General features: G+C 41.2%; 1 protein-coding gene across 1 annotated transcript in view; it reads right to left on the bottom strand.

Annotated features, from left to right (window-relative positions):
- Positions 1 to 15015: 15015 nt before the first annotated feature.
- Positions 15016 to 27184, bottom strand: part of LOC308290438 (large neutral amino acids transporter small subunit 4-like) — a gene marked incomplete at its 5' end in the record, with an annotated part of 45660 nt that continues 33491 nt past the window's right edge. The window contains 4 exon segments of the mRNA XM_080732271.1: positions 15016 to 15250; positions 18425 to 18548; positions 23292 to 23365; positions 26735 to 26841. Of these exon segments, the coding sequence (XP_080588397.1) occupies positions 15077 to 15250; positions 18425 to 18548; positions 23292 to 23365; positions 26735 to 26841 (479 nt within the window). The 3' untranslated portion in view covers positions 15016 to 15076.

Here is a 27184-nt window from a genome sequence, read left to right as displayed (position 1 = left end):
CATATGCCGGGGACCCCATAAGAGAAGATTTTGTTTCACGGCTCTAGCAGTGATTCTCAACCATTTTAATTTCAAGGACCCCCAGTTTGACATGCATTTCAATGCAGGAGACCCCAATTCCTATTGTAAGATTAATTTAATTCTGAGAGTGTACAAATGCCCTCAGGGACCATTTATATATTCATATATATATATATATATATATATATATATATATATATATATATATATATATATATATATATATATATATATATATATATATATATATATATATATATATATATATATATATATATATATATATATATTTATATATATATATATATATATATAAATATATATAATATATATATATATATATATATATATATATATATATATATATATATATATTCATATATTATTTTTACTTGGTGCTGGTCAGTGTATTCTATGTAATAACAATCTAAATCTAAAAAGTAACTATATACGTTTTCAAATAATTGTAGTGGAGTAGAAGTAAAAGTAGTGGAGATTTTAAACACACATGTAAAAGTACAAATATCTAAAAAATGTACTGGAGTACATCTACTAAGCTCACAGCGCGGTATTCAAAGTCTTTGAATACCTTTGACCCGATCTTTGACCCGACTTCTAAATCCTTCTTCTAAATCATGTTGTTCTCAAACTTTTTCATGTCGAGGACCCCCAAAATTACAGGTATTTTGCCTGCAGACCCCCATCTCAAAATATGTTGTTCCAAGGACCACCCAGAAGCAAATATTTGAGTTACAAATGTTCGCTTTCAAATAGATATATTCAAAGACTTACAAAAGAAAATCATGATTTTTCAAAAATAGCAGAGCTTGTATATCTGCTATTTTTCAATAGTTAAAGCAGTCAATAATCCTAGGCCCTATCCAATGGGTTATTACACCCATTAGATTAGGTTAGATACCCTATCCAATGGGTTAAAAGTCTTTACTCACAACTCTTTGATGATCATGTTGATGACGATCAGTCCCTTCCACTGACGACTCGATGAGAGATGTTTAATTAGATGAGTTTAATCAGAGGTTTTTGATCAGAGGAGTTTAATCAGAGGTTTTTGATTAGAGGAGTTTAATCAGAGATATGTAATAATCAGATATATTTAATCAGATTAATGTAATAATCAGATATATTTAATCAGATAAATGTAATAATCAGAGGAGTTTAATGGAAGCAGAGACAGAATCAAAGTGACTTCACTTCTCCCTCAGTGAAGGGTAGACTGCAGGGGGCGGGGCTAGGAATGCACACAGGCCACACCCAGTAGAGCTACCTGTGTGTGTGTGTGTGTGTGTGTGTGTGTGTGTGTGTGTGTGTGTGTGTGTGTGTGTGTGTGTGTGTGTGTGTGTGTCTTTGTGTGTGTGTGTGTGTGTGTGTGTGTGTGTGTGTGTGTGTGTGTGTGTGTGTGTGTGTGTGTGTGTGTGTGTGTGTGTGTGTGTGTCTGTCTGTCTGTCTGTCTGTCATGTGTTTAAAGCTCACTAGGATCTCCTTTTAGTTGACCTTGTACCCGTACAACGTTCTAATAAAGTATTTTAATGAAAACTCCTTCATAAACTGTTGCTGCTGCACCACGGTGAGGACGCTGCCACCTTGAGGCCAAACATCACACCACACAATACAACATATTGCTGAAAATAGCCGATCTACAAGCTCACAACGCATTGCTTTGTGAGCTTGTAGATTGGCTAAATATTTTCATGACTTATTAAAAAAAATCTAATTCTTGGAATTTCTTTTTCGGGGAATGTTTTTTTAATGTTTTGAAATAAGAATAATTCCAAACTAAATGTAAGAAACCAAAACAAATGGGCTAAGATTACTCAAGCAATGTACTTGAGTGCAATTTTGAGGTATTCGGGCTATTTTACTAGAGTATTTCCAATTTCCAATACCTTTACCTCTACTCCCCTACATCCAAATGTTGTACTTGTACTCCACTACATTTATTTGAAAACTGTATTTGCTAGTTACTCTGCAGATATAAATTATAATATAATATGAACCACGTTTTATTCAAAATAGCCGATCTGCGTTGTGAGCTTGTAGATCTGCTATCTTCAAACATTTTCTACTTTTACTTTTGGTACATTTTGATGCCAATACTTTCATACTTTTACTCAAGTACATTTTACATTCCAGACTTTTACTTGTAACAGAGTATTTGATTGGTTGATTTACTTTATTGTCAGTTTGCATAGGAAAAGGTACAGTTCACTGGTACAAGGTCAACTAAAAGGAGATCCTAGAAAAGCACTTACAGTGGCGTCATTTCAGGGAAAAAAAACAAAAAAAACTAAGGTATGGCAACATGACGTGTCTTGCACGCGCGCGACACCAGTCATGTTGCCATACCTTAGCAACAGGTATGATACATTTATTTTAAGAAGTACATTTTATTTTGGATATGGCAGCCTGGAACGGTTGTTCAAGTGCAGCTAAACTTGGCATGTTAGTAAACGTGCCACAATTAACAATAATGCATTGCACCTGTGCAGCTGACCTGCGGAACCTGGGAATATACCATTCTGTCAAAATGGGGAGAATACAAGTGTGGAGAATATAATTATAATACCTTGTTAAAGTGACCATTTTGTTAAATTTAGCATTTGTAGTTATTTTACTGTAATTTAACAACATCAGATAGACAAAGAGACATTCATGGATTTATATTTAAAAGTAACTTTTATTTCCTCCCCTGGACCCAGGGTATGGCAGCTGCATACCCCTGCCATACCCAATTGACGCCCCCAATACTTTCATACGTTTACTCAAGTCCAAAATTTCCAATAGTGCCAATCTTTCTGTATGTTGTATAGCTCGTCGAGACGAACGTGTGTATGTGTGACACATTGCTGTGTGACCCCTGGAACCCTACTTTTTTTCGACAAATGCTAATGCTAACAAATGCTAATGCTAACAATTGCTAGATTTTTCAAAGTGCGATAACTCGGAAACCAATAGGTTTTGAGCGCCCGCCTTTTAGTATGTTGTATAGCTCTTCGAGACGAACGCGTGGATATGAAATGTATTCATTTTTTTCAGATTGACTTCAAAACCCCCAAAACTACATAAGACTATAGTAAGGCGTCAAAACATAGATTTTAAGTCCAAAATTTCCAATAGTGCCAATCTTTTGGTATGTTGTATAGCTCGTCGAGACGAACGTGTGTACAGGGTTGTTAGGGTTACTTTTAAAAAGGAATCCCCTACAGTTACAAGTTACTTGCAAAGAAAATGCAGTCAGTAACGTAATCTGATTATCACAATTTAAAAAGTAACTACTAGTTACTTTCAGTTACTTTAGGATAACTTTTTAGCAAAACTCTCTTTAATTAAATAAAACAAGTTTTACCATTGATAACTAGACAAGAATATTGAGCCTATGAAATTTGGAAAAGGACAACAGAATTTTACTTAAACAAAGTGGCAGTACTTTACGCTGATTCGACTTGATTATGTTATTGTTTGGCGTTATAACTTATTTGTAAAATTGATGAGGGCAAGGGGAGAATGTAATCAGCATGTAACCCCCATCATTTAGATCCGTTACTGTAATCCAGATTACACATTTTAAAATGTAACCTGAGACTTTACAAGTTACCTGTTTTTTGTAATCTGATTACGTAATCCCGTTACATGTAATCCGTTACTTAACAACCCTGCGTGTGTATGTGTGACACATTGCTGTGTGACCCCTGGAACCCTACTTTTTTTCAACAAATGCTAATGCTAACAAATGCTAATGCTAACAACTGCTAGATTTTTCAAAGTGCGATAACTCGGAAACCAATAGGTTTTAAGTGCCCGTCTTTTAGTATGTTGTATAGCTCTTCGAGACGAACGCGTGGATATGAAATGTATGGATTTTTTTCAGATTGACTTCAAAACCCCCAAAATTACATAAGGCTATATTAGTAAGGCGTCAAAACATAGATTTTAAGTCCAAAATTTCCGATCGTGCCAATCTTTTGGTATGTTGTATAACTCGTCGAGACGAACGTGTGTATGTGTGACACATTGCTGTGTGACCCCTGGAACCCTACTTTTTTTCGACAAATGCTAATGCTAACAACTGCTTGATTTTTCAAAGTGCGATAACTCGGAAACCAATAGGTTTTAAGCGCCCGTCTTTTAGTATGTTGTATAGCCCTTCGAGACGAACGCGTGGATATGAAATGTATTGATTTTTTTTAGATTGACTTCAAAACCCCCAAAATTACATAAGACTATTAGTAAGGCGTCAAAACATAGATTTTAAGTCCAAAATTTCCGATAGTGCCAATCTTTTGGTATGTTGTATAGCTCGTCGAGACGAACGTGTGTATGTGTGACACATTGCTGTGTGACCCCTGAACCCTACTTTTTTTCGACAAATGCTAATGCTAACAACTGCTAGATTTTTCAAAGTGCGATAACTCGGAAACCAATAGGTTTTAAGCGCCCGTCTTTTAGTATGATGTATAGCTCTTCGAGACGAACGCGTGGATATGAAATGTATTCATTGTTTTTAGATTGACTTCTATAGTAAGGCGTCAAAACATAGATTTTAAGTCCAAAATTTCCGATAGTGCCTATCTTTTGGTATGTTGTATAGCTCGTCGAGACGAACGTGTGTATGTGTGACACATTGCTGTGTGACCCCTGGAACCCAACTTTTTTTCGACGAATGCTAATGCTAACAAATGCTAATGCTAACAAGTGCTAGATTTTTCAAAGTGCGATAACTCGGAAACCAATAGGTTTTAAGCGCCCGTCTTTTAGTATGTTGTATAGCTCTTCGAGACGAACGCGTGGATATTAAATGTATTAATTGTTTTTAGATTGACTTCAAAACCCCCAAAATGACATAAGACTATAGTAAGGCGTTAAAACATAGATTTTAAGTCCAAAATTTCCGATAGTGCCTATCTTTTGGTATGTTGTATAGCTCGTCGAGACGAACGTGTGTTTGTGTGACACATTGCTGTGTGACCCCTGGAACCCTACTTTGTTTCAACAAATGCTAATGCTAACAACTGCTAGATTTTTCAAAGTGCGATAACTCGGAAACCAATAGGTTTTAAGCGCCCGTCTTTTAGTATGATGTATAGCTCTTCGAGACGAACGCGTGGATATGAAATGTATTCATTGTTTTTAGATTGACTTCTATAGTAAGGCGTCAAAACATAGATTTTAAGTCCAAAATTTCCGATAGTGCCTATCTTTTGGTATGTTGTAGAGCTCGTCGAGACGAACGTGTGTATGTGTGACACATTGCTGTGTGACCCCTGGAACCCAACTTTTTTTCGACGAATGCTAATGCTAACAAATGCTAATGCTAACAAGTGCTAGATTTTTCAAAGTGCGATAACTCGGAAACCAATAGGTTTTAAGCGCCCGTCTTTTAGTATGTTGTATAGCTCTTCGAGACGAACGCGTGGATATTAAATGTATTAATTGTTTTTAGATTGACTTCAAAACCCCCAAAATGACATAAGACTATAGTAAGGCGTTAAAACATAGATTTTAAGTCCAAAATTTCCGATAGTGCCTATCTTTTGGTATGTTGTATAGCTCGTCGAGACGAACGTGTGTATGTGTGACACATTGCTGTGTGACCCCTGGAACCCTACTTTGTTTCAACAAATGCTAATGCTAACAACTGCTAGATTTTTCAAAGTGCGATAACTCGGAAAACAAAATAGGTTTTAAGCGCCCGTCTTTTAGTATGTTGTATAGCTCTTCGAGATGAACGCGTGGATATGAAATGTATTTATTTTTTTCAGATTGTCTTCAAAACCCCAAAATTACATAAGGCTATAGTAAGGCGTCAAAACATGGATTTTAAGTCTTAAATTCCCGATAGTGTCTATCTTTTGGTATGTTGTATAGCTCGTCGAGACGAACGTGTGTATGTGTGACACATTGCTGTGTGACCCCTGGAACCCTACTTTTTTCGACAAATGCTAATGCTAACAAAAGTTTTTCTTTTTTTCAGAAAACTGTCAGGATTTAGAAGACATTTGTAGAACCAACATCAGGTCTTAATGTTTTAATTCATATATTATCCTATCACTGTTGATTTCGTCGACTAAAACTTTTAACTGACAAAAACTAAATAAAAACGAAGCTGTGATGACTAAAACTAAGACTAAATATATTGACAATTGCGTCAGCAAAATAAAAACTAGACTAAAACGTTGGGGAGGGACTGGTGGAGAAGAGAGTCATTTATGTTTGGTTGCTCTCAGGTCTGAAAATAGCAGATCTACAAGCTCACAACGCGTCGCGAGTTGTAAGCTTGTAGATCGGCTATTTTCAGCACACAAAAAAGTGTAAAATCAGTCATTACGATGCCATCAAGGCCTGCTAAAATACATGTTAGTTGACTAAATCAACTGTAGATTTAGTTGACTGTAACACACACACACACACACACAATGGATATGATTTTCTTGATTTATTTAATTCTGTCATGATATATTTATCAGTTGTTTTTTTTTTTTTTTTTTTTTCAGGTGAAAAATGACAATAACAAACAAAACGGATTGATAATGATGTCAAATAAAATCAATAAAACAAATATTCAGTTTTTACACAAGAACATGAAAACAGGGTTGCCAGTTGGGTGAAGAGTAAGTAAGCCGTGGTTCAATTCTATTCATCCACATTCACAGTGCGTCACACAACCTGCCATACCTGCGCTGAACAGCAGGAGGCAGTAATGGTGGGTTCAGTCCCAGGAATATAATAATAATTATCATTATTTAGTTTATTCATGTATTTCAGGACACATGCAATAACGGTGACACAAAGTTGCATTTTTTTTTTTTTAAGATTCATAAACGCATGCGAGTCCGTCTGTCAATCATATTTATTTATGGCTCCTTGTTCAAAAACTAAGAGACAAGTCTCTATGGACCAGGGGGTCCGGGGACCCCTAGGGGGTCCTCAGAATTACTACAGGGGGGTCTCCCCAACCACACACACACACACACACACACACACACACACACACACACACACACACACACACACACACACACACACACACACCAAGGCCGAGTACGGAACGCGTGAAAGCGTCATTGCTTTGTGAATATCAAAAATAAAAATAGCGTGGTCTTATTTCTACCTTCCCGTGTCTCCAAGACAGACGGAGGGTCAAAGACATTCTGTTTACGCCAGAATTTACTGTAGCATTATCTGCGGGACACTTCCGGTTAACAGCAAACATACAAGCTCACGTCGCGTAGCAGATGCAACCGTTGTGAGCTTGTAGATCAGGGGTTTCAAAGTGGGTGAAGGGGCATCCTGGGGTGCCGTGACGGCAGTCCAGGGGTGCCGCGAGATCATTTGATGATATTTGGAATTTATTTGGACACTATAATTATTTAGTATCATTTTAAACTTGAAAAACAAAGTTATTTTCAGTCAGTTCTAACCAAAATGGCTATTATCTCAACGTTTTCCTCGTAACATAATCACTAAAATATCATCACTGTCTGGCAGAAACCTTGTATCTCCAAGTTTCAAATGTGTACGTCTTTTGGTAAAGCTAAAAGACTAATCTCTACAGTCATGTCATCAACATGGATCTGTCCCATTTCCCATATTCCCTCCTGATTGGCTACCATTGCCTTCTAAAGTTTGTGTATGAGACCTGATGGTCGCTTATCTCCCGATTAGGGAGTCTTAAGCCCTTTGCACACAGGACAGTTGCGTTTTTTTCGTTTGCGGCATGAATAAAACGCATTGGATTTGGTGTGCGGAATCGGCGCTGCGGATCCAAAAAGGAGTCATAAAAGGAGTGATGAGTTTGTTACCGCATGCGACAAGACGCACAAATCGAACTGGGTTCGATCGAGAAAAAAACGCACGGCGGCAGCCACTCGTCGCACGGCTAATTCGGAGCCGGTGTGCATGAGGTCATAGAGAATCACTGTTTTCTTTTCAAAAAATTATATTGTCCGTTTTATCCGTGCGGTTAAACGCGCCTGTGTGCAAAGGGCTTTACTGGTATAAATGATAAAATATACATTCTATGATGTCATCAAGCAGCTGGTGTGGGGGGGGGGGGGGGGGGTTAACAAATATAGAAGTGTATCTGTCTAAGGTGCACAATGTGCCATATTCTGTTACACACACACACACACACACACACACACACACACACACATGCACACACACGCATGCACGCACACGCACTCACACAGGGGAGTAGAGACTTGTCTCTGAGTTCTGTCAATGCCTGTATCTGTCTGTCTGCCTGCCTGCTAGATACATAAATAATGATGTCCTCCCGCAAGGGAAATTCAGTATTTTCAGCCCAACACAGTTTGGCCTTAATGCCCCTCAAACCAATGGCATGACCTGAGACCACAGTGGCATTAATGCCCCTCAAACCAATGGCATGACCTGAGGCCACAGTGGCCTTAATGCCCCTCAAACCAATGGCATGACCTGAGGCCACAGTGGCCTTAATGCCCCTCAAACCAATGGCATGACCTGAGGCCACAGTGGCCTTAATGCCCCTCAAACCAATGGCATGACCTGAGGCCACAGTGGCCTTAATGCCCCTCAAACCAATTCCATGACCTGAGGCCACAGTGGCCTTAATGCCCCTCAAACCAATGGCATGACCTCAGGCAGATCAGACGCCTTGCGGTGCGAGGCGTTGTGTGCTTGTAGATCTGCTGTTTTCACTACTGTTGTGCGACAGCCTTGTATGATGAAGCAGGGCTTTACTTTGAGAAGAAACGTACACATTTGAAACTTGGAGATACAAGGTTTCTTCCCGACAGTGAGGATATTTACACCCCCGTATTATGTTGGTGTGACCATGGATTCTTGGGACATGAAAAGTGTGCCATGCAGAAAAAAGGTTGAGAAACACTATAAGGTATTATTCAACCAATCATTGGCCGGGTTTCCCAAAGCGATTTTTAGCCTATCATAGCTCACGCATGGTCCTAGAGACCACACCCTGATCGTCATGTTCCTGTGTTTACATGTGTTCAGGCAGAGTGACTTATTTATTCTCCTACAACTACACCAACATTCACATTTCACAAAGTGCTTAATAAAGTCTCACTCCTGTCTAAATACGGTACGGCTTTCTATAATTTATCCTCCATTTTCTTTAATAAGAAGCCTTTTTATCCGATCACTGTCTGTTTATCTCAGTGGGGTTGGTGTGCATGAGGAACTGTTTATCTCAGTGCGGTTGGTGTGCATGAGGAACTGTTTATCTCAGTGGGGTTGGTGTGCAAGAGGAACTGTTTATCTCAGTGGGGTTGGTGTGCATGAGGAACTGTTTATCTCAATGGGGTTGGTGTGCATGAGGAACGCCAGGAAATACATGTTTATCTCAGTGGGGTTGGTGTGCATGAGGAACTGTTTATCTCAGTGGGGTTGGTGTGCATGAGGAACTGTTTATCTCAGTGGGGTTGGTGTGCATGAGGAACTGTTTATCTCAGTGGGGTTGGTGTGCATGAGGAACTGTTTATCTCAGTGGGGTTGGTGTGCATGAGGAACTGTTTATCTCAGTGGGGTTGGTGTGCATGAGGAACAGTTTATCTCAGTGGGGTTGGTGTGCAAGAGGAACTGTTTATCTCAGTGGGGTTGGTGTGCATGAGGAACTGTTTATCTCAGTGGGGTTGGTGTGCATGAGGAACTGTTTATCTCAGTGGGGTTGGTGTGCATGAGGAACTGTTTATCTCAGTGGGGTTAGGGTTAGGGTTAGGTTGGTGTGCATGGGGAACGCCAGGAAATACATGGGAAAACAGAAAGTGATCGGATAAAAAGGCTTTTTATTAAAGAACACAGAGGATATGGGTAATTATAGAATACCGTAGGGGGGGTATTATTGAATGCTTTAACTATTGAATGCTTTAACTATTGAAAAATAGCAGATCTACAAGCTCACAGCGCGGCACCGAGTGCCGCGCTGTGAGCTTGTAGATCTGCTATTTTTGAAAAGTCGTGCAAACTGTGTGCAAATCTTTGAATATCTTTTTAAGCAAACATTTGTAACTAAAATGTTGCCTCTGAGGGGTCCATGGAACTAGATATTTTGAGATGGGGGTCCGTGGCCAAATACATATCATTTTTGTGGTCATGTGACCATTATATCTTCAAGACTCTTGAATTTCCCACTTGCCATGAAAAGAGAGACCTGATGGTGCTGTAGAAAACATGCTTTTTTCACAAAAATGAGTTTTTTTTGCATGTAAAAGTAAAATGTCTTGTTGTCAACATAATCAGCTGTTGTGTGAAAGCAAATTGATGCAGGGAGAAAATGTTATAATATCATACATGTTGATGAACTACCAACTTATAAATCCATGTGATGGATGCTAGCTGAAGATTACCCTGAATTGATAAAATATATCCCTTTTCCCAAAATGTGGCTGTGGGGTAAAGTGAGACACTATCTTACATTATCCCAATTTGTTTTTTATTGTGCATAATTAAAGAGATAATTAGCATACTTGACTAAATTTGACTAAACATGATAATTATTTCATTAGTTATGCACAATACAACAATATATTTAGCAGAAATGCATTCTACAGGAAAAATTACATAAGGATCAACTGAGGAAAGTTTGGTAAACCCTTCTATACATTTTTATAGGGTTTTTAGTTTTTTCTGAAATGACAGGACAAACCCTATTAAAAGAATGTCTGCTATGTACATTTTTGTATTGTGCATATTTAACCTGTTTAACTGGGTTTTTGTGTTTTTATGGTAGTTTTAAAGTGAAAAAAGTGAGTGGATCACTTTACCCCGTTGATTTCTCTGGTCTGTCTCAGTTTACCCCGGTGCTGGGGTAAACTGAGACACAAGACCACTTTTTTTTAAAACAATCATATTTTCTCTGCCTTTTGTCTTGCATACATTCTGATAACTTCCATTGTTAGGAAACATCCCAAATTACTGGTAAATGTGTCAGTTTTTACTGATGTATCTTTTAGTTCGCCTAGAGGGGAGAAAATGTAAAAAGTGTCTCAGTTTACCCTGCTCTCCCCTACCGTTTCTAGACATGGTGTGAGATGTTATTAACCTTTATGGTGCCAACCCCGAGTTTCCCGAGTTTAGGCAAAAAAAGAAAGAAACGTACTCGGCATGATCGCGATCGCAAAATCGCATGTTTAACCCCCATACCAACCCCACCTTTCAAACATGGCAGCCATGTTTGTTTACATTTGAAGAAAACATAATCGCTGCTATCTCATGAATGCCTGAGCGGATTCCCAAGCGGATTGTTTTATTTGAAAGTTGTGAACAGCCTGCACACACGTGGTGCAATGATCTAGGCATGGGCGTGCACGATCCGTGCACTATAAATTACATGGAAGTCTATGGAGACATATATTTTTTTTCTTAGCAACAAATGTGTGAAGCACTTTGTGAAACCTGAATGTTGGTGTAGTTGTAGGGAAAAAATCAGGTCGCTCTGCCCGAACCCATGTAAACACGGAACATGACGGTCTCTAGGACCATGCGTGAGCCAAGATGGGCTTTGGGAAACCCCGCCATTGACACAACGTATGCTGACACATTTTAACCCATTCAGGCCTAGAATTATTGAATGCTTTAACTATTGAAAAATAGCAGATATACAAGCTCACAGCGCGGCACCGAGTGCCGCGCTGTGAGCTTGTAGATCTGCTATTTTTGAAAAGTCGTGAAACTGTGAAAACTTTTTAAGCGAAAATTTTTGTAACTAAAATTTTGCCTCTGAGGGGTCCATGGAACAAAATATTTTGAGATGGGGGTCCGTGGCCAAATACATGTCATTTTGGGGGTCCTTCACATGAAAAGATTTGAGCACCACTGACATAGAAACATAGGTTTTTCAAAAAGAAACCTTAGAAGGATTTGAAATATTCAAAGACTTGCTGAATATTTCTCGGTGTCGCGCTGTGAGCTTGTATATCTGCTATTTTTCAATACTTAACGCACTCAGCCCCCTATGAAGAACATTCATGGGGGGCCCGCAGTGAAACCTTGTACCCAGGGCCCCGGATTTGGAGTGACGCCCCTGCTGTTTGCTGACACATCTTAAACAGACTCCTGAACACCTGTTGTTGTCAAACATTCATTAATAACTTTCACAGGCAATCATTTTCAAACATTTTCAACCCCAGCCAAAAGATATGATCTTGTAGATCGACTAAAGATATGATCTTTCGACCCCACCTAGGTTGGGGTTGGTGAAAGGGCCTTTCTGTGTGGAGTTTGCATGTTCTCCCCGTGTCTCCTAGGGTTGATACCCTCACAAAAACATGCAGTAATCCTGGTCTCTATACTGCCTCCCCCTGGCCAGCTGGGGCGCCTGATGGAGGGGGGGAAGGAACTGGTTGGAATAACGAGTTCCTTCCACGCACTACGTCCAAACCAGGGAAATCCCCCCTGTCAGGTGAAAAGAAACAACTTGGACTCCTCATGCATTGAAGGAAGCATGAGGTCAGTCCGTTGTCTCCCCAGGCGCGGCAGAGGGAGAGCAGAGCCCAGGATTACATAGGCAATAAAATAGGGTGAAAATGAGTTGCAAAATCATGGGATAAAAGTTATATAAAAAAAAAAAGATATGATCTTGTAGATCTACTATGTTCTGTTCTGACATCCCTGCTTTTTTTACTTTTCTTTTTTATTGTCCATCTGCTGGCTGATGTCCAACAGCACCATCTGCTGGTAGATGTTGAAACAGCATCATAATAAAACACACAGATTAAACAGTAGCTGATATACAACCATATAATAACATAATAAATCAATAATCATATTGCATGTAAATACAGCTGGAAACAAGAAAATCAAAAACACAAAAGTTTAAATGTTGAGAAAAGGTCATAATAATAAAATAAAAATTGTCGTAAACAAAATAAGACATTTACAAGCATTTATGGATCATAAAATAATAATAATAATAATAATGATTATAATAATAATAAAATGACCTGACGTGTGTTGATGGTTGAAGTCCTGAACTGTTAACAATCAGCTGTCATTATTATTTAACTCACCTTTACTTTCAAACATTTCATATTTTTTATTTCATGACGTATCGTTTCGATGACTCCCTCATATTATCATGAAACTGGGGTTACATCGGTAACCTATGGTTTTTCCTGTGAATGCTTTGTATATATTATATATATATATATATATATATATATATATATATATATATATATATATATATATATATATATATATATATATATGGGCTGGGATGCGATTAAAAAAATGAATCGACTTAATTACAGGCTTTGTAATTAATTAATGGCAGCTCTGTGGTCAGGCAGAGTCGTTGGTGTAAACTGAAGTGTAAACAGTGGTGTAAAAAGTAATTAAGTACATTTACTCAAGTACAGTTTAGAGGTATTTGTACTTGAACTGATTATGTCCAATTTCTAATACTTTTACTTCTACTACACTACATCTCAGATCCAAATATGGTACTTTTACTCCACTACATTTATTTGGAAACTTTGTAGATTTTAATTATTATCACAAAACATACATTAACCTCTTCAGACCCTTGCTATAGGCCTATACAGTACACTTCCACCATTTGAAAATAGCCGATCTACAAGCTCACAATGCGTTGCGAGGCGACACATTGTGAGCTTGTAGATCTGCTATTTTCAAAGGATTTCTATTTGACATCTTGATAATAGGACATTCTGACTAGTTTTACTTTTTGTTTTAACTTTAAGTACACTTTGATGACAATACTTTTGTTAAATCCGGACTTTCACTTGTAAGGGTGCCCTCAGACCAAAATACCTATGAGAGTGGAATCCGCGTTCCGCCAATGCATTTCAATGAGAAGGGGGCGGTTTTCATGTCAGTGGAGGATATCAGACCTTGCGTTTATGCTGGAGCAAAGAAATTCTCCACGCAGATTCTGGTTTCCCCCCTCTGTCCAATCGGATGAGTCGAAGGCGTAACATTCTGAGAATCAGGAAGGGACTGGGAGATGTTTTGTTTTGAAGAGTCTCATGCACCCAAACTCTTCTCTTTTTAGCTTGTTGCATCTCCCCTTCCAATAAAGCAAGGGCGAGTACCCTTCGCCTGTCCATTATAGAGTTAGCACGTAAAGATGATGATAATAAAGCCTATTAAATTGATAACCTCGCAACTCGCAGCGTAACCTGGCTAACGTACCTCTGCAGACGAAGGATCGCTACGCTACGCTAGGCTACAGGGAGGGAGGGGCGGTGCGGGAAGTGAGTGACAGGCGCGTCACTGGCTTTGGGACGGAAAACGCTCTCTGCGTTTTTAGCCAGCCGCGCACCAGAAGAGTTTATCCACTGACCACCATATGTTGGTCTGTGGGCAAGACATCTCCCAGTCCCTTCCTGATTTTCGGAACGCTACGCCTTTAAATCCTTTCAAACAAAGTGATTGGCTGAAATAAAATCCTTTAAAACCAAGTGACTGGCTGATTGGCTACAGTCCTTTGACACAAACTGCATCATGGGTAAACTGGTGAAGATACTGATGAGAGAGTCGTCATGGCAACCCGTCGCCTCCAAAGATGATTGGTTAAAAAAGGAAAAAAAATGGAAATGCCTGCACCAATCAGGGGTGAGTAAAATCATCAGTTGACAGACGGACAGACGGACGGCACAGCAAGGGTTAAAGTTCACAGCTGTGTTTGGCTTTGGACGAAACTTCTTCTGTTGTTTAGTTTATAAAGCAGTGTGTGTGTGTGTGTGTGTGTGTGTGTGTGTGTGTGTGTGTGTGTGTGTGTGTGTGTGTAACATGCACACACAGACACAGCGGTTCTCAAAGTGTGGTCCAGGGACCTTCCAGAGGTCCTTAAGGTCCTCCACAGGAGAATGATTGACGGTTCATGAACCAAATGGACCCTTACAGCTCTGTGACTCTGAGCGTGGACAAATGGAACCAAATGGACCCTTATGGGTCCATTTGGTTCCATTTGGTTCCATTTGTACCCTCTCAGAGTCATGGGTGGTGTTTGAAATGAGAACAGAACACTGGTGTAGAGAATCAGATGACATCTCGACGGTCGTCCAGACGTGGTCTAGACGAAGGCCTGGGCCCGGGCGGGGGTCCCTGACCCCTGGGTGACCTTCAGCAGGGTCTTGGGGTCCTCCAGACGGTGGTCCCTGAGCCTCTGGAGGTGACGGCTGTGCAGCAGCAGGTAGAGAGGGAGACAGAACCCTAGCATGGACAGGACCAGGAGACCCACGTTCACCTGTTAGGGTAAAGGTCATAGGTTAGAGGTCATAGGTTAGAGGTCAGAGGTCATAGGTTAGAGGTCAGAGGTCATAGGTTAGAGGTCAGAACCCTAGCATGGAGAGGACCGCGTCTGGCGTATACGCAAGGCTGTCCCTGTTCCAGTCTCCCCCAAGCCCCCTGTGATTGGCTGAACCGGACGTAGGGAGCGCTCGGTTGTAGTCACTTGGACCGCGCGAGGTGCAACAAAACCCAATTATCATTGCGTTTATCGTGCGCTTGCCCAGGCCTTACGGCCTGGGCATAAATATAACGATTGCATTCACCACGGCTTCGTAACTCGCGCGGCGCTCCGCCGGCCGCACGGCCCTGGCCCGCTCTTCGCGGCCACTCGCGCCTGCGGCGCTCGGGGGCGAAGAGCAGGACCAAGGTCCGCTGGCCTTCGCGCCGCTTGCAATGTCGTGGACAATAACTGAGCGTCGTGGACAATAACTGTGACATCTAACCATAAAACGAGCGCTCCCTTCATAGACAAGCTTGCGAATAGCTTCCTCGCGAGAGGGCCAGCAGACCCACGTCTGCTGGTCTTTCTTTAGGGCACTGGTGTCAAACTGGTGCCCGCGAGATGTAGATGTAGATGTAGATGTAGATGTGATGTAGATGTAGATGTAGATGTAGATGTAGATGTGATGTAGATGTAGATGTAGATGTAGATGTGATGTAGATGTAGATGTAGATGTAGATGTGATGTAGATGTAGATGTAGATGTAGATGTGATGTAGATGTAGATGTGATGTAGATGTAGATGTAGATGTAGATGTAGATGTGATGTAGATGTAGATGTAGATGTAGATGTAGATGTGATGTAGATGTAGATGTAGATGTAGATGTAGATGTGATGTAGATGTAGATGTAGATGTAGATGTGATGTAGATGTAGATGTAGAGCATACATTTCTGGGGAAAAAAGTAAGTCTCTAGCCCAATCCTGTCAAGAGGTATGATTTTTTAAAGAATGAACCAACTAATGTTCACTGTAGTCTAGGTTTCTCCCCCCTCACACAGAGACCAGGTGTAGTCTAGGTTTCTCCCCCCTCACACAGAGACCAGGTGTAGTCTAGGTTTCTCCCCCCTCACACAGAGACCAGGTGTAGTCTAGGTTTCTCCCCCCTCACACAGAGACCAGGTGGTGACATTTGAGTTGATTGATTGGAATGTTAAATGATCAGCTCTCTCTCTCTCTCTTGTCTCTCTCTCTGGTTGTCTGGCTATGAATATACCTGAATATCCAAACTGTACTCAAAGATTACACATAATTAGGCTTGAAAATGTATAATGTTAAGAAAATAACTTATTATTTTTCAGGGGTTTAAAATGTAAAAAATATACTGTTTTAAAGTATTATTATTCACTGATATTCCCTTATTGTTCATTACTTAAAATAAAGCCATTTAGCCATTTAGAAATTATAGCAGAGATTATCAATTGGTTTATTCTTGTTGGCACTTCTTAACCAAATATCTCTTACCAAATGTCTTGCTGCAACTGTGATACCAATAATGAAAGTAGCTATTTTACTTATGAAACCAATTTGTAAAATGATACACTGCTATACTGCTCATACCACACATAATGGTACTTTTTACATAGGTTTTATTTGGTACACTAACGTGGTACACATAATGGTACTTTTTACATAGGTTTTATTTGGTACACTAACGTGGTCGTGGACTGTGTGATAAGTTGACATGTTGTTGACATGTTGCTGCACAAGCTGCCCTCCCTAGGGAAAATGTCAAATTACGCCTATGATATCTTAACCCATAGGGGGTCCTTGTCCAGGGGTTAGGGTACATATCTTACCCATAGGGGGTCCTTGTCCAGGGGTTAGGGTACAGATCTTACCCATAGGGGGTCCTTGTCCAGGTGCCCTGTCCCACCATGGCCATGAACAGAGGTTATAGGGTACATATCTTACCCATAGGGGGTCCTTGTCCAGGGGTTAGGGTACAGATCTTACCCATAGGGGGTCCTTGTCCAGGGGTTAGGGTACAGATCTTACCCATAGGGGGTCCTTGTCCAGGGGTTAGGGTACAGATCTTACCCATAGGGGGTCCTTGTCCAGGGGTTAGGGTACAGATCTTACCCATAGGGGGTCCTTGTCCAGGGGTTAGGGTACAGATCTTACCCATAGGGGGTCCTTGTCCAGGGGTTAGGGTACATATCTTACCCATAGGGGGTCCTTGTCCAGGGGTTAGGGTACAGATCTTACCCATAGGGGGTCCTTGTCCAGGGGTTAGGGTACATATCTTACCCATAGGGGGTCCTTGTCCAGGGGTTAGGGTACAGATCTTACCCATAGGGGGTCCTTGTCCAGGGGTTAGGGTACAGATCTTACCCATAGGGGGTCCTTGTCCAGGGGTTAGGGTACAGATCTTACCCATAGGGGGTCCTTGTCCAGGGGTTAGGGTACATATCTTAACCCATAGGGGGTCCTTGTCCAGGGGTTAGGGTACAGATCTTACCCTTAGGGGGTCCTTGTCCAGGGGTTAGGGTACAGATCTTACCCATAGGGGGTCCTTGTCCAGGGGTTAGGGTACATATCTTACCCATAGGGGGTCCTTGTCCAGGGGTTAGGGTACATATCTTGTCCAGGGGTTAGGGTACATATCTTACCCATAGGGGGTCCTTGTCCAGGGGTTAGGGTACATATCTTACCCATAGGGGGTCCTTGTCCAGGGGTTAGGGTACATATCTTACCCATAGGGGGTCCTTGTCCAGGGGTTAGGGTACAGATCTTACCCATAGGGGGTCCTTGTCCAGGGGTTAGGGTACATATCTTACCCATAGGGGGTCCTTGTCCAGGGGTTAGGGTACAGATCTTACCCATAGGGGGTCCTTGTCCAGGGGTTAGGGTACAGATCTTACCCATAGGGGGTCCTTGTCCAGGGGTTAGGGTACAGATCTTACCCATAGGGGGTCCTTGTCCAGGGGTTAGGGTACATATCTTACCCATAGGGGGTCCTTGTCCAGGGGTTAGGGTACAGATCTTACCCATAGGGGGTCCTTGTCCAGGGGTTAGGGTACAGATCTTACCCATAGGGGGTCCTTGTCCAGGGGTCCCACCATGACAATGAACAGAGGCTGCTGCAGCAGGGTTAGGGTTAGGGTTAGGGTTAGGGTACAGATCTTACCCATAGAGGGTCCTTGTCCAGGGGTCCAACCATAGCCATGAACAGAGGCTGCTGCAGCAGAGCGAACAAGGCAGAGATGAGAGACTGCATCCCTGTTAGGCTGCCGAACTGAGATGATGGGTACCTGAGAGGGACAAACAGAACAGTTTACAGTTTAGGCATTTAGCAGATGCTTTTAATCCAAAGCGACTTACAATAAGCAGACTAGAAAAGAACATTTCTAAGAAATTTTAAGTGTGCCTGCAGCTCGCCAAGTCTGTGCAACCTTGTGTAGCGGTTGGTGTTAGCATTAGCGTTACATTTTTTAACATTAGCATTTTTTGCATAAGCTTTAACATTATGGTTCTTCATATGACACCACCCACATGTCTGTACGACAAACAGATCACAAGATAAAGGGTCACTTCCTGTTTGGTGAGGGGCACTTCCTGTTTGGCGAAATAGGCCCCAATTAAGGTTAATGACTCTTAATCAAGTCATTTGATGACACCCACGCGTCTGTACGACAAACAATTCATGAGATATAGGGTGACTTCCTGTTTGGTGAGGGGCACTTCCTGTTTGGCAAAATAGGCCCCAATTAAGGTTAAGGACTCTTAATCAAGTCATTTCACACCACCCGCGCGTCTGCACGACAAACGGTTCACGAGATAAAGGGTCACTTCCTGTTTGGTAAGGGGCACTTCCTGTTTGGCGAAATAGGCCCTAATTAAGGTTAAGGACTCTTATTCTTGTCATTTGACGCAACCCGCGCATCTGTACGACAAATGGTTTACGAGATCAAGGGTCACTTCCTGTTTGGTGAGGGGCACTTCCTGTTTGGCGAAATAGGCCCCAATTAAGGTTAAGGACTCTTAATCAAGTCATTTGATGCCATCTACGCGTCTGTACGACAAACGGTTCACGAGGTAAAGGGTCACTTCCTGTTTGGTGAGGGGCACTTCCTGTTTGGCGAAATAGGCCCCAATTAAGGTCATCAAAAAAAGTTTTTTGAGAAAAAAAGTTTTTTGAGAGAAAAACATTTTTTTGAGAAAAAAAATTTTTTTGAGAAAAAAAATAATTTTGAGAAAAAAAAAATTTTGAGAAAAAAACATTTTTGAGGAAAAAAAAAGTTTTTGAGGAAAAAAAAAGTTTTTGAGAAAAAAAAAATTGAGGAAAAAAAGTTTTTTGAGAAAAAAAAATTTTTGAGAGAAAAAAAGTTTTTTGAGAAAAAAAAATTTGAGAAAAAAAAAATTTGAGAAATTTTTTTTTGAGAAAAAAACATTTTTGAGAAAAAAAGTTTTTTTTAGAAAAAAAAAATGTATGACACCAGCCGCGAGTCTGTACGACAAACGGTTCATGAGTTATAGAGGCACTTCCTGTTTGGTGAAGGGCACTTCCTGTTTGGCGAAGGAAGCGTCAATTAAGGTTAATAAGGACTCTTAATCAAGTCATATGATACCAGCCACAACTCTGTACGATAAACGGTTCATGAGATGTAGAGGCACTTCCTGTTTGGCAAAGGGCACTTCCTGTTATAGAGGGGGCGGGGCTTAATCAATTACAGCTCATCCCTATTGGCTGGAAAAAGACCAAAGTTGTGTGTGCATTTTAAAGTTTAAATCACGTTGCTAGGCAAAAGTATGGCAGAGTTATGTGGCGCCAAAGTTTCTAGTTTTTTTTCGGAGTCCCCCATTCAAAGTCAATGGGGGTTTTTGAGCGTAGTTTTTTGCGAATTACGTTGCCATGGTAACGCGGATCGGAAAGAAAAGTAATAGCACACCATTCCCGGCCGAGCCGCACATTTTGATGTATATATTGCGGGGGTGGCGTAAATCTTGCGGCAGTTATTACGTGCCGAAATTTCCCCCATTCTAAGTCAATGGGGTTTTTGGGCGTCGTTTTTTGCGAATTACGTCGCCATGGTAACGCGGATCGGAAAGAAAAGTAATAGCAACCTATTCCCGGCCGAGCCGCACGTTTTGATGTATATATTGCGTGGGTGCCGTAAATTGTGCGGCAGTTATTACGTGCAGAAATTTGCAAGAACATTACCGACCGACAGACCGACTTAAGTATGGCGGATTACAATAAGTGTTTTGCCATTGCATGGCAGGCACACTTAATAATACATCACTATAATAAACAAGATAACATGTCAGAACATCATCAACAATATAACAAATGCATAAGAATATCAATCTAAAACAATAAAATCAGTAAAGAGAAAAATAAAAACAAAAAAATATATATGTTGACTAGCTTCATGTATGGTCATTAAGTGTTTCAGTAGTGCTAAGGGTTTTGGTGGAGTCTGAAAAGGTGAGTCTTCAGTCCACGGTGAAAGCTAGAGAGTGAGTCTGTTGTTCTAAGTGCGACAGGGAGTTTATTCCACAGCTTGGGGGCCAGGAGGGCAAACGGTCTCTGACTATTACTGGGAGGACGGGTACACAACGGTCGCTTGCCAGGGCCAACTAGGACAACCTAGGACAACCTAGGACAACTGTTACCTTACACTACTCAACTGGAACTAAAGTTGTACTGACTCTGACCTCTAAGTACTTTCCCCGAGAGGGCTGATTGTGGCTTCTTGCTGTGTCACCCTTTCTTGCTTTATTTTATTCTTGATTTATTTGGCCACGGACCCCCATCTCAAAATATCTAGTTCCAGGGACCACCCAGAAGCAAAATTTGAGTTTTGAAAATACATATATTCAAAGATTTGCACACATTTTCATGACTTTTTCAAAAATAGATCTGCTGTTTTCACAACTGTTGTGCGACAGCCTTGTACGATGAAGCAGGGCTTTGCTTTGCGAAGAAACGTACACATTTGAAACTTGGAGATAGAAGAAACGTACACATTTGAAACTTGGAGATAGAAGAAACGTACACATTTGAAACTTGGAGATACGTGAGCGTTTTTAAAGTATTGTTTCAACACATCGCTTGGATTACCCCCCCCCCCCCCCCTCCCCCTATAAAAAAGTAGAGATGCAAGAGACCGGAACAGGACCATTGCTTTTTGGTTTCTTCCCGACAGTGAGGATATTTACACCCCCGTATTATGTTGGTGTGACCATGGATTCTTGGGACATGAAAAGTGTGACCATGCAGAAACAAGGTTGAGAAACACTGATCTAAAGATACATAAAACACCTTCTCCTCCACACAAAGCAGCTGTGTAGAACCACTGAAACAGAGTGATATTTAACCAGCTGGTTGGTCCTGATCTTTAACCTGTCAGTGACTGTTAGACCTCTGATGGTCACTTTATGAACCCACATGACCTCTGGTGGTCACTTTATGAACACGGCTCAGAATCCCACATATGTGGCCCAATTTGGCTGTGAGCCAGTCATTTCGGGAAGTGTCCTGAGAATCTGCATTTTGATTGATTATTGTCAGTGTGTGCGTTAGGGCATTCACCAATAGTGATTTTTAGTATTGGAATTATTCAACCTCAAAGTATTGGAATAGTTGAATATTGGACAGGACTGGCCAAACTGTCAAATATTAACTCACTTAGCGCCGAGCGACTTTCGGGGCGACTAACTAATGATGGCGTTTAGTGCCGAGCGACTCGGAGCGACTTTTATATAAAAGCATTGTTTAAGCTTTTAATTTGGGTTGATAGACGGAGCGGAACGGTTAGCTTACCTTCGACTAGCATACAGATGAAAACCGTGAAAAAAAAGGATACGATTATGACGTCACCTTTAAGCCATAGCTTCCTGTTTACGTAGGCCTCTGTTAGCCGCTAGGCTCAATGCAAACCATCCGACCCTCACGTAGCTTCACTAGGTCGGATTTTGATTCGGAAACTTTCTGTGTGGCATCTATATACGTTCCGATGCCCATACCAATGGTGGTTTGAGACGATCAAGCACGAATTGAGCAGTATTGAGCTCAAATGGCGGCCCGCGGCCTGTCCATTGAATGTCAATGGAGAGCATGTCATTGTACCATCCTGTTATCTCATGAACCTTGTTTTTTATTCTGACTTAACATGGGACCATGGAAAGTCTATTGGCTATGGCTCACTCTAGTGGTCATCCTGTGGCATTCGCAGGCACGTGTACCTGTTTATGTAATGTGATTTTGGGGATTCAATATAGCTATTTCCTGGCGTTATAAGCGCAGATTCATATTGAAATCTGGCTCGCTCGGCGCTAAGTGAGTTAAGTAAGCAAGAGGAGAACATCTATACTATAATTTTGCGGGTCAGTCAGTAGGAGGTCAGTCACTCAGTCAGTCAGTAAATGCTTTTCCACTACAAACCACCCACCAACAGGGGGTGGTGACGTGCGGACTGAAGTCTAACACACACCAATCTCACAGTTAGGAATGTTGCAGTCTCTCTCTCTCTCTCTCTCTCTCTCTCTCTCTCTCTCTCTCTCTCTCTCTCTCTCTCTCTCTCTCTCTCTCTCATATATGTGGTTTGCCTGCATGCACGGGTCACTAATGCACCGGGTGCATTTGATGTGTGTTTTATCTTCCGACGGGTATGGCAAGCGCATACATCCCCATACTTCTATTCACCTAATTTAGCTGTTAAATTATTTGTATCCATCAAAAAATATACACTCCTCCATGGGTTGCTCCTTACATTATGATGCTCCCACATATTCTCACACACGCACCAGTTACAGTTAATTTCTCCATAACCCACACTCTGCACATATATTGGAGCACATATCTTCAAACGGGTAAGGTCTATTGTGAAAATAACAGATCTACACGCTCACGCACGCACACAGACACACACACAGACGCACAGGCATGTGCACGCGTGCATGGACACACACACACACACACACACACACACACACACACACACACACACACACACACACACACACACACACACACACACACACACACTTACACAGCAGCATAGAGTCCTCCCACAGCAGAATGGATGAATCCTCTGACGATGGTGTGAAGAACAAAGGAGAAGATCTGGAGAAATATGACATAAAAGGCATTCAGTTATGAAGCAACGGTCAGGGTTCCCCAATTAGTTTTCACTCCCAGCACATTTATATTTATAGCATATCGTCGTTGTCGGGTGGAAACCTTGTTTGTCCAAAACCATTCGTTTTGTGTTTATCATCTATAAAATGATCTAAACTAGTGAAAACAGCCGATCTACAAGCACACAACGCCTCGCATTGCGAGGCGTTGTGTGCTTGTAGATCTGCTGTTTTCACTACTTTTGTGCATCGGCCTTGTGTGATGAAGCAGGGCTTTACTTTGTGAAAGAACATAGATTTCCAGCCGACAACGACGATATACTAGTGTTGTTGCTGCTCTTATGCCACCATTATTACTGGTGTTGGTTGGGGCCAGACAGGGGGCCAGACAGTAGCCCCCCGCGGGCCGCCTATTGGGGAACCCTGGTCTAGAACATAATGACTGGAGAATAAAAAAAAAACACTTCTCAGAACAAAAAGGTTGGGAATCCTTTTGCTTGCCAGTTAGAGTCACCCCTGCAGTTTTCTGTCCGTTTACACAGTAAATTAGCTTTCACATCATATTGCTCATCTTAACAGAATGCAGAGAATCTAGATCAGCAGTGCCCGCACCTTTTTGACGTGAGATCTACTTTTACAATGACCAGCTCAACATGATCTACCCATCCACAATGTTTTAGCTGAGGGCCTGAGGGGGGCTTTGGAATAGCAGCACTGGCCTTACATTTTAGACAAACACACTTACTGTAAGGGGGAAATAAATGGGAAATACTGGGGGAAATGTCTTCATCCCATTCTGTATGGAAGTGGTAGGTTTTGGGGTTCTTTGTAATGCTACTGACTCTTGAACAAAGCATTGCATTGGAGGTTTGCCTACTTTAGAAGCCATGAAGGGAGCTGACAGGCCCTTCTTGATGTCATATTGACATATTCTTTTTATATTTTAATGATATATTTTTAGAGGCATGTCATGTGGTCTACCTGCACACCCTTGGTGATCTACTGGTAGATCACCATCTACCCATGGGCAGCCCTGGTCTAGATGGAAGGAGATTCAGTAGAAGGATTAAAATAGAACTATACAACGTCTGGAAGGTTTCCTGTTTAAGGCAATACAAGAATACAATAAAAACATCAATAGAACAATAGTTAATACCAGTGTTGTACCCGAGCGCGTTCAATGAACGATCGTTTGTGAACACGTTCATATTTATCAGCTATTTTAACCAACGCGGACGGTTAGAAACGTCTGCCTTCACAATAAGGGTGAGGAAAACTGGGCACTGGGCACCTAAATATTGTGGGCACCTCAATGTTAAGTTGGATGAAATAATTGCTGTGTGTGGTTCTATATAGGGCGGCCTGTGTCAAAAAATGAATAAAAAAAAAACGTTTGAAAAACTGAAAGTATAAAAATATTATGGTTAAAAAAAGAACGAAAAAGAACAAAGTTAGTTCGTTTTGAGGAACCTTGAACTTTAGTTCAAAATGTAGAATTATGAACATTAGTTCAAAATGTAGAATTATGAACTTTACTTCAAAATGTAGAATTATGAACTTTACTTCAAAATGTAGAATTATGAACTATGAACTATGAAGTATGAAGTATGAAATGAACTGGTTCATTTTAGAAGTTTTGAACTTGAACTTGAACTAGTTCGTTTTTGAAAGTGAACTTTCCCAACACTGGTTAAAACAATAATAATACAATAATACAATAATAATACAATAATACAATAATACAATAATAATACAATAATAATACAATAATACAATAATACAATAATAATACAATAATAATAATAATAATACAATAATTAATAAATGAACAACAGAAGCAGAGACCAGCAGGGCAGGCCACCGTTACGCTCTGTGTCCACCAGGTGTCAGTGCAACCCTTCAAAAGCCTTGTCAGCTCTGCATTGCCATGTGACTTCCTCATGCATGCCCCCCCCCCCCCCCCCCCCCCCCACCACCACACGTGTCAAAGTGTGGTCAGAGCAGCAAACCCATAGACCACACATGACACTGTGGTTCCCCTGACACATCACTGTGACATCACTGTGACATCAGGGGAACCACAGTGTCCAGATGGACGTATATGGACGTGCTGTGACGGTAGACTGATAGTATCTTTACACAGAGGAAGCAAGCACAACTCCATTTCTCTTCTCAGAGCAATTTTACCGGGTGCTGCGAGCTTGTAGATCTGCTATTTTTTTTTTATCTTGAAAATTAGAATTTTGACCCGATTCTATAAGTGTCTTTTGAATCCTTCTAAGACTTTTTGACATCTCTTCTTCACATGTTTCTATGTTCTTGAGAGACTAATATGTCAGTGGTTCTCAAACCTTTTCATGTGAAGGACCCCCAAAATGATATTTATTTGACCACCATCTCAAAATATTTAGTTCCAGGGACCACCCAGAAGCTAAATTTGTGTTGCAAACGTTCGCTTTGAAAATACATATATTCAAAGATTTGCACACATTTTCACGACTTTTTTCAAAAAATAGCAGATCTACAAGCTCGCAGCGCTGCACTCAGTGCCGCGCTGTGAGCTTGTATATCTGCTATTTTTCACTGGTTAAAGCAGTCAATAATTCTGGGCCTAAATGGGTTAAACAAGAGAATCCCAGCACTCACGGATCTGTCAGATTTAAGGCACTTTTATTTAAGTATACTAGCCCTTACCCGTTCAAAGATATGAGCTCCGAAATGATGTGCAGTGTGTGGGTTATGGGATGTGCACTGTGCACACAGTATATGAGGGATGGAAAGTAACTTTAACTGGTGCTTGCATGCTAATATGTAGGAGCATCAATGTAAGAAATACCCGTTTCATTTAATGGCTACAGAGATACTGTGTACCGATCTGCATGATTTTTGGACAACATCTGTAACAGGGCCAGAACCTGAACTACTCCTTTAAGTGTACCCTTGGATTTTCACAAAGTACTATGGATTTACTCTGATACTCTATGTATAATGAATGTCATTTTGAGCTGTATGAATTGCGTCATGACTGCATTGGGTATAAGTTGGTCTGAGGTTGTGAGCGTCTACACAGACACAGGAAGTGGCTTTACTGCAGACTCTATAAAAAGTGAAACTTTCCGGTGACTGTTTTAAACAACGCTGAAGAAGTATTGACGCTGAAACGCGTAAGTTGTTTGCTCTGCGGCGTTAACGTTGCCACGCTAACTTATATATACTTAAATAAAAGTGCCTTAAATCTGACAGATCCGTGAGTGCTGTTATTCTCTCGTTTAAAGGTATACTGATCGTAAACTGCGATAAACTCTCACTAACACCAACGTTACCTGTAGGGGGAGGTTGGGGGTCATAACGTTACCTGTAGGGGGAGGTTGGGGATCAGACATGTAATTCCAAAAGCCACCAGCAGGATGTTGGTGAAGATGAACGCTCTGGTGGCGTTGATGATCTTCTGGATCCGCTTGTCTGGACGACCGGGGACCTGGGGATCACTGGACCACCATGCACACACACACACACACACACACACACACACACACACACACACACACACACACACACACACACACACACACACACACACACACACACACACACACACAGGTTTGTATTAGTATACTTGTGAGGATATTTTATTCATATTTCAGGACAGATTTTATCCATTTTTATCCAAGTAGTACTGACACGCTCTGCTGGCTCATGTCATTATTAGTTACTAGTAAAGGCCGAGGTCAGAGGTCACGCCTTGTCCATATCGGACCAGTTACCCATATATGGAGACCCCTGGTACCCATATATGGAGACCCCT

This window comes from Nannobrachium achirus (genome assembly GCF_963921795.1).
Source record: "Nannobrachium achirus genome assembly, chromosome: 8".
NCBI classification, from domain to species: domain Eukaryota; kingdom Metazoa; phylum Chordata; class Actinopteri; order Myctophiformes; family Myctophidae; genus Nannobrachium; species Nannobrachium achirus.
The sequence above is the reverse complement of the archived record's forward strand: the minus strand, read 5'-3'. Positions and strand labels throughout refer to the sequence as shown.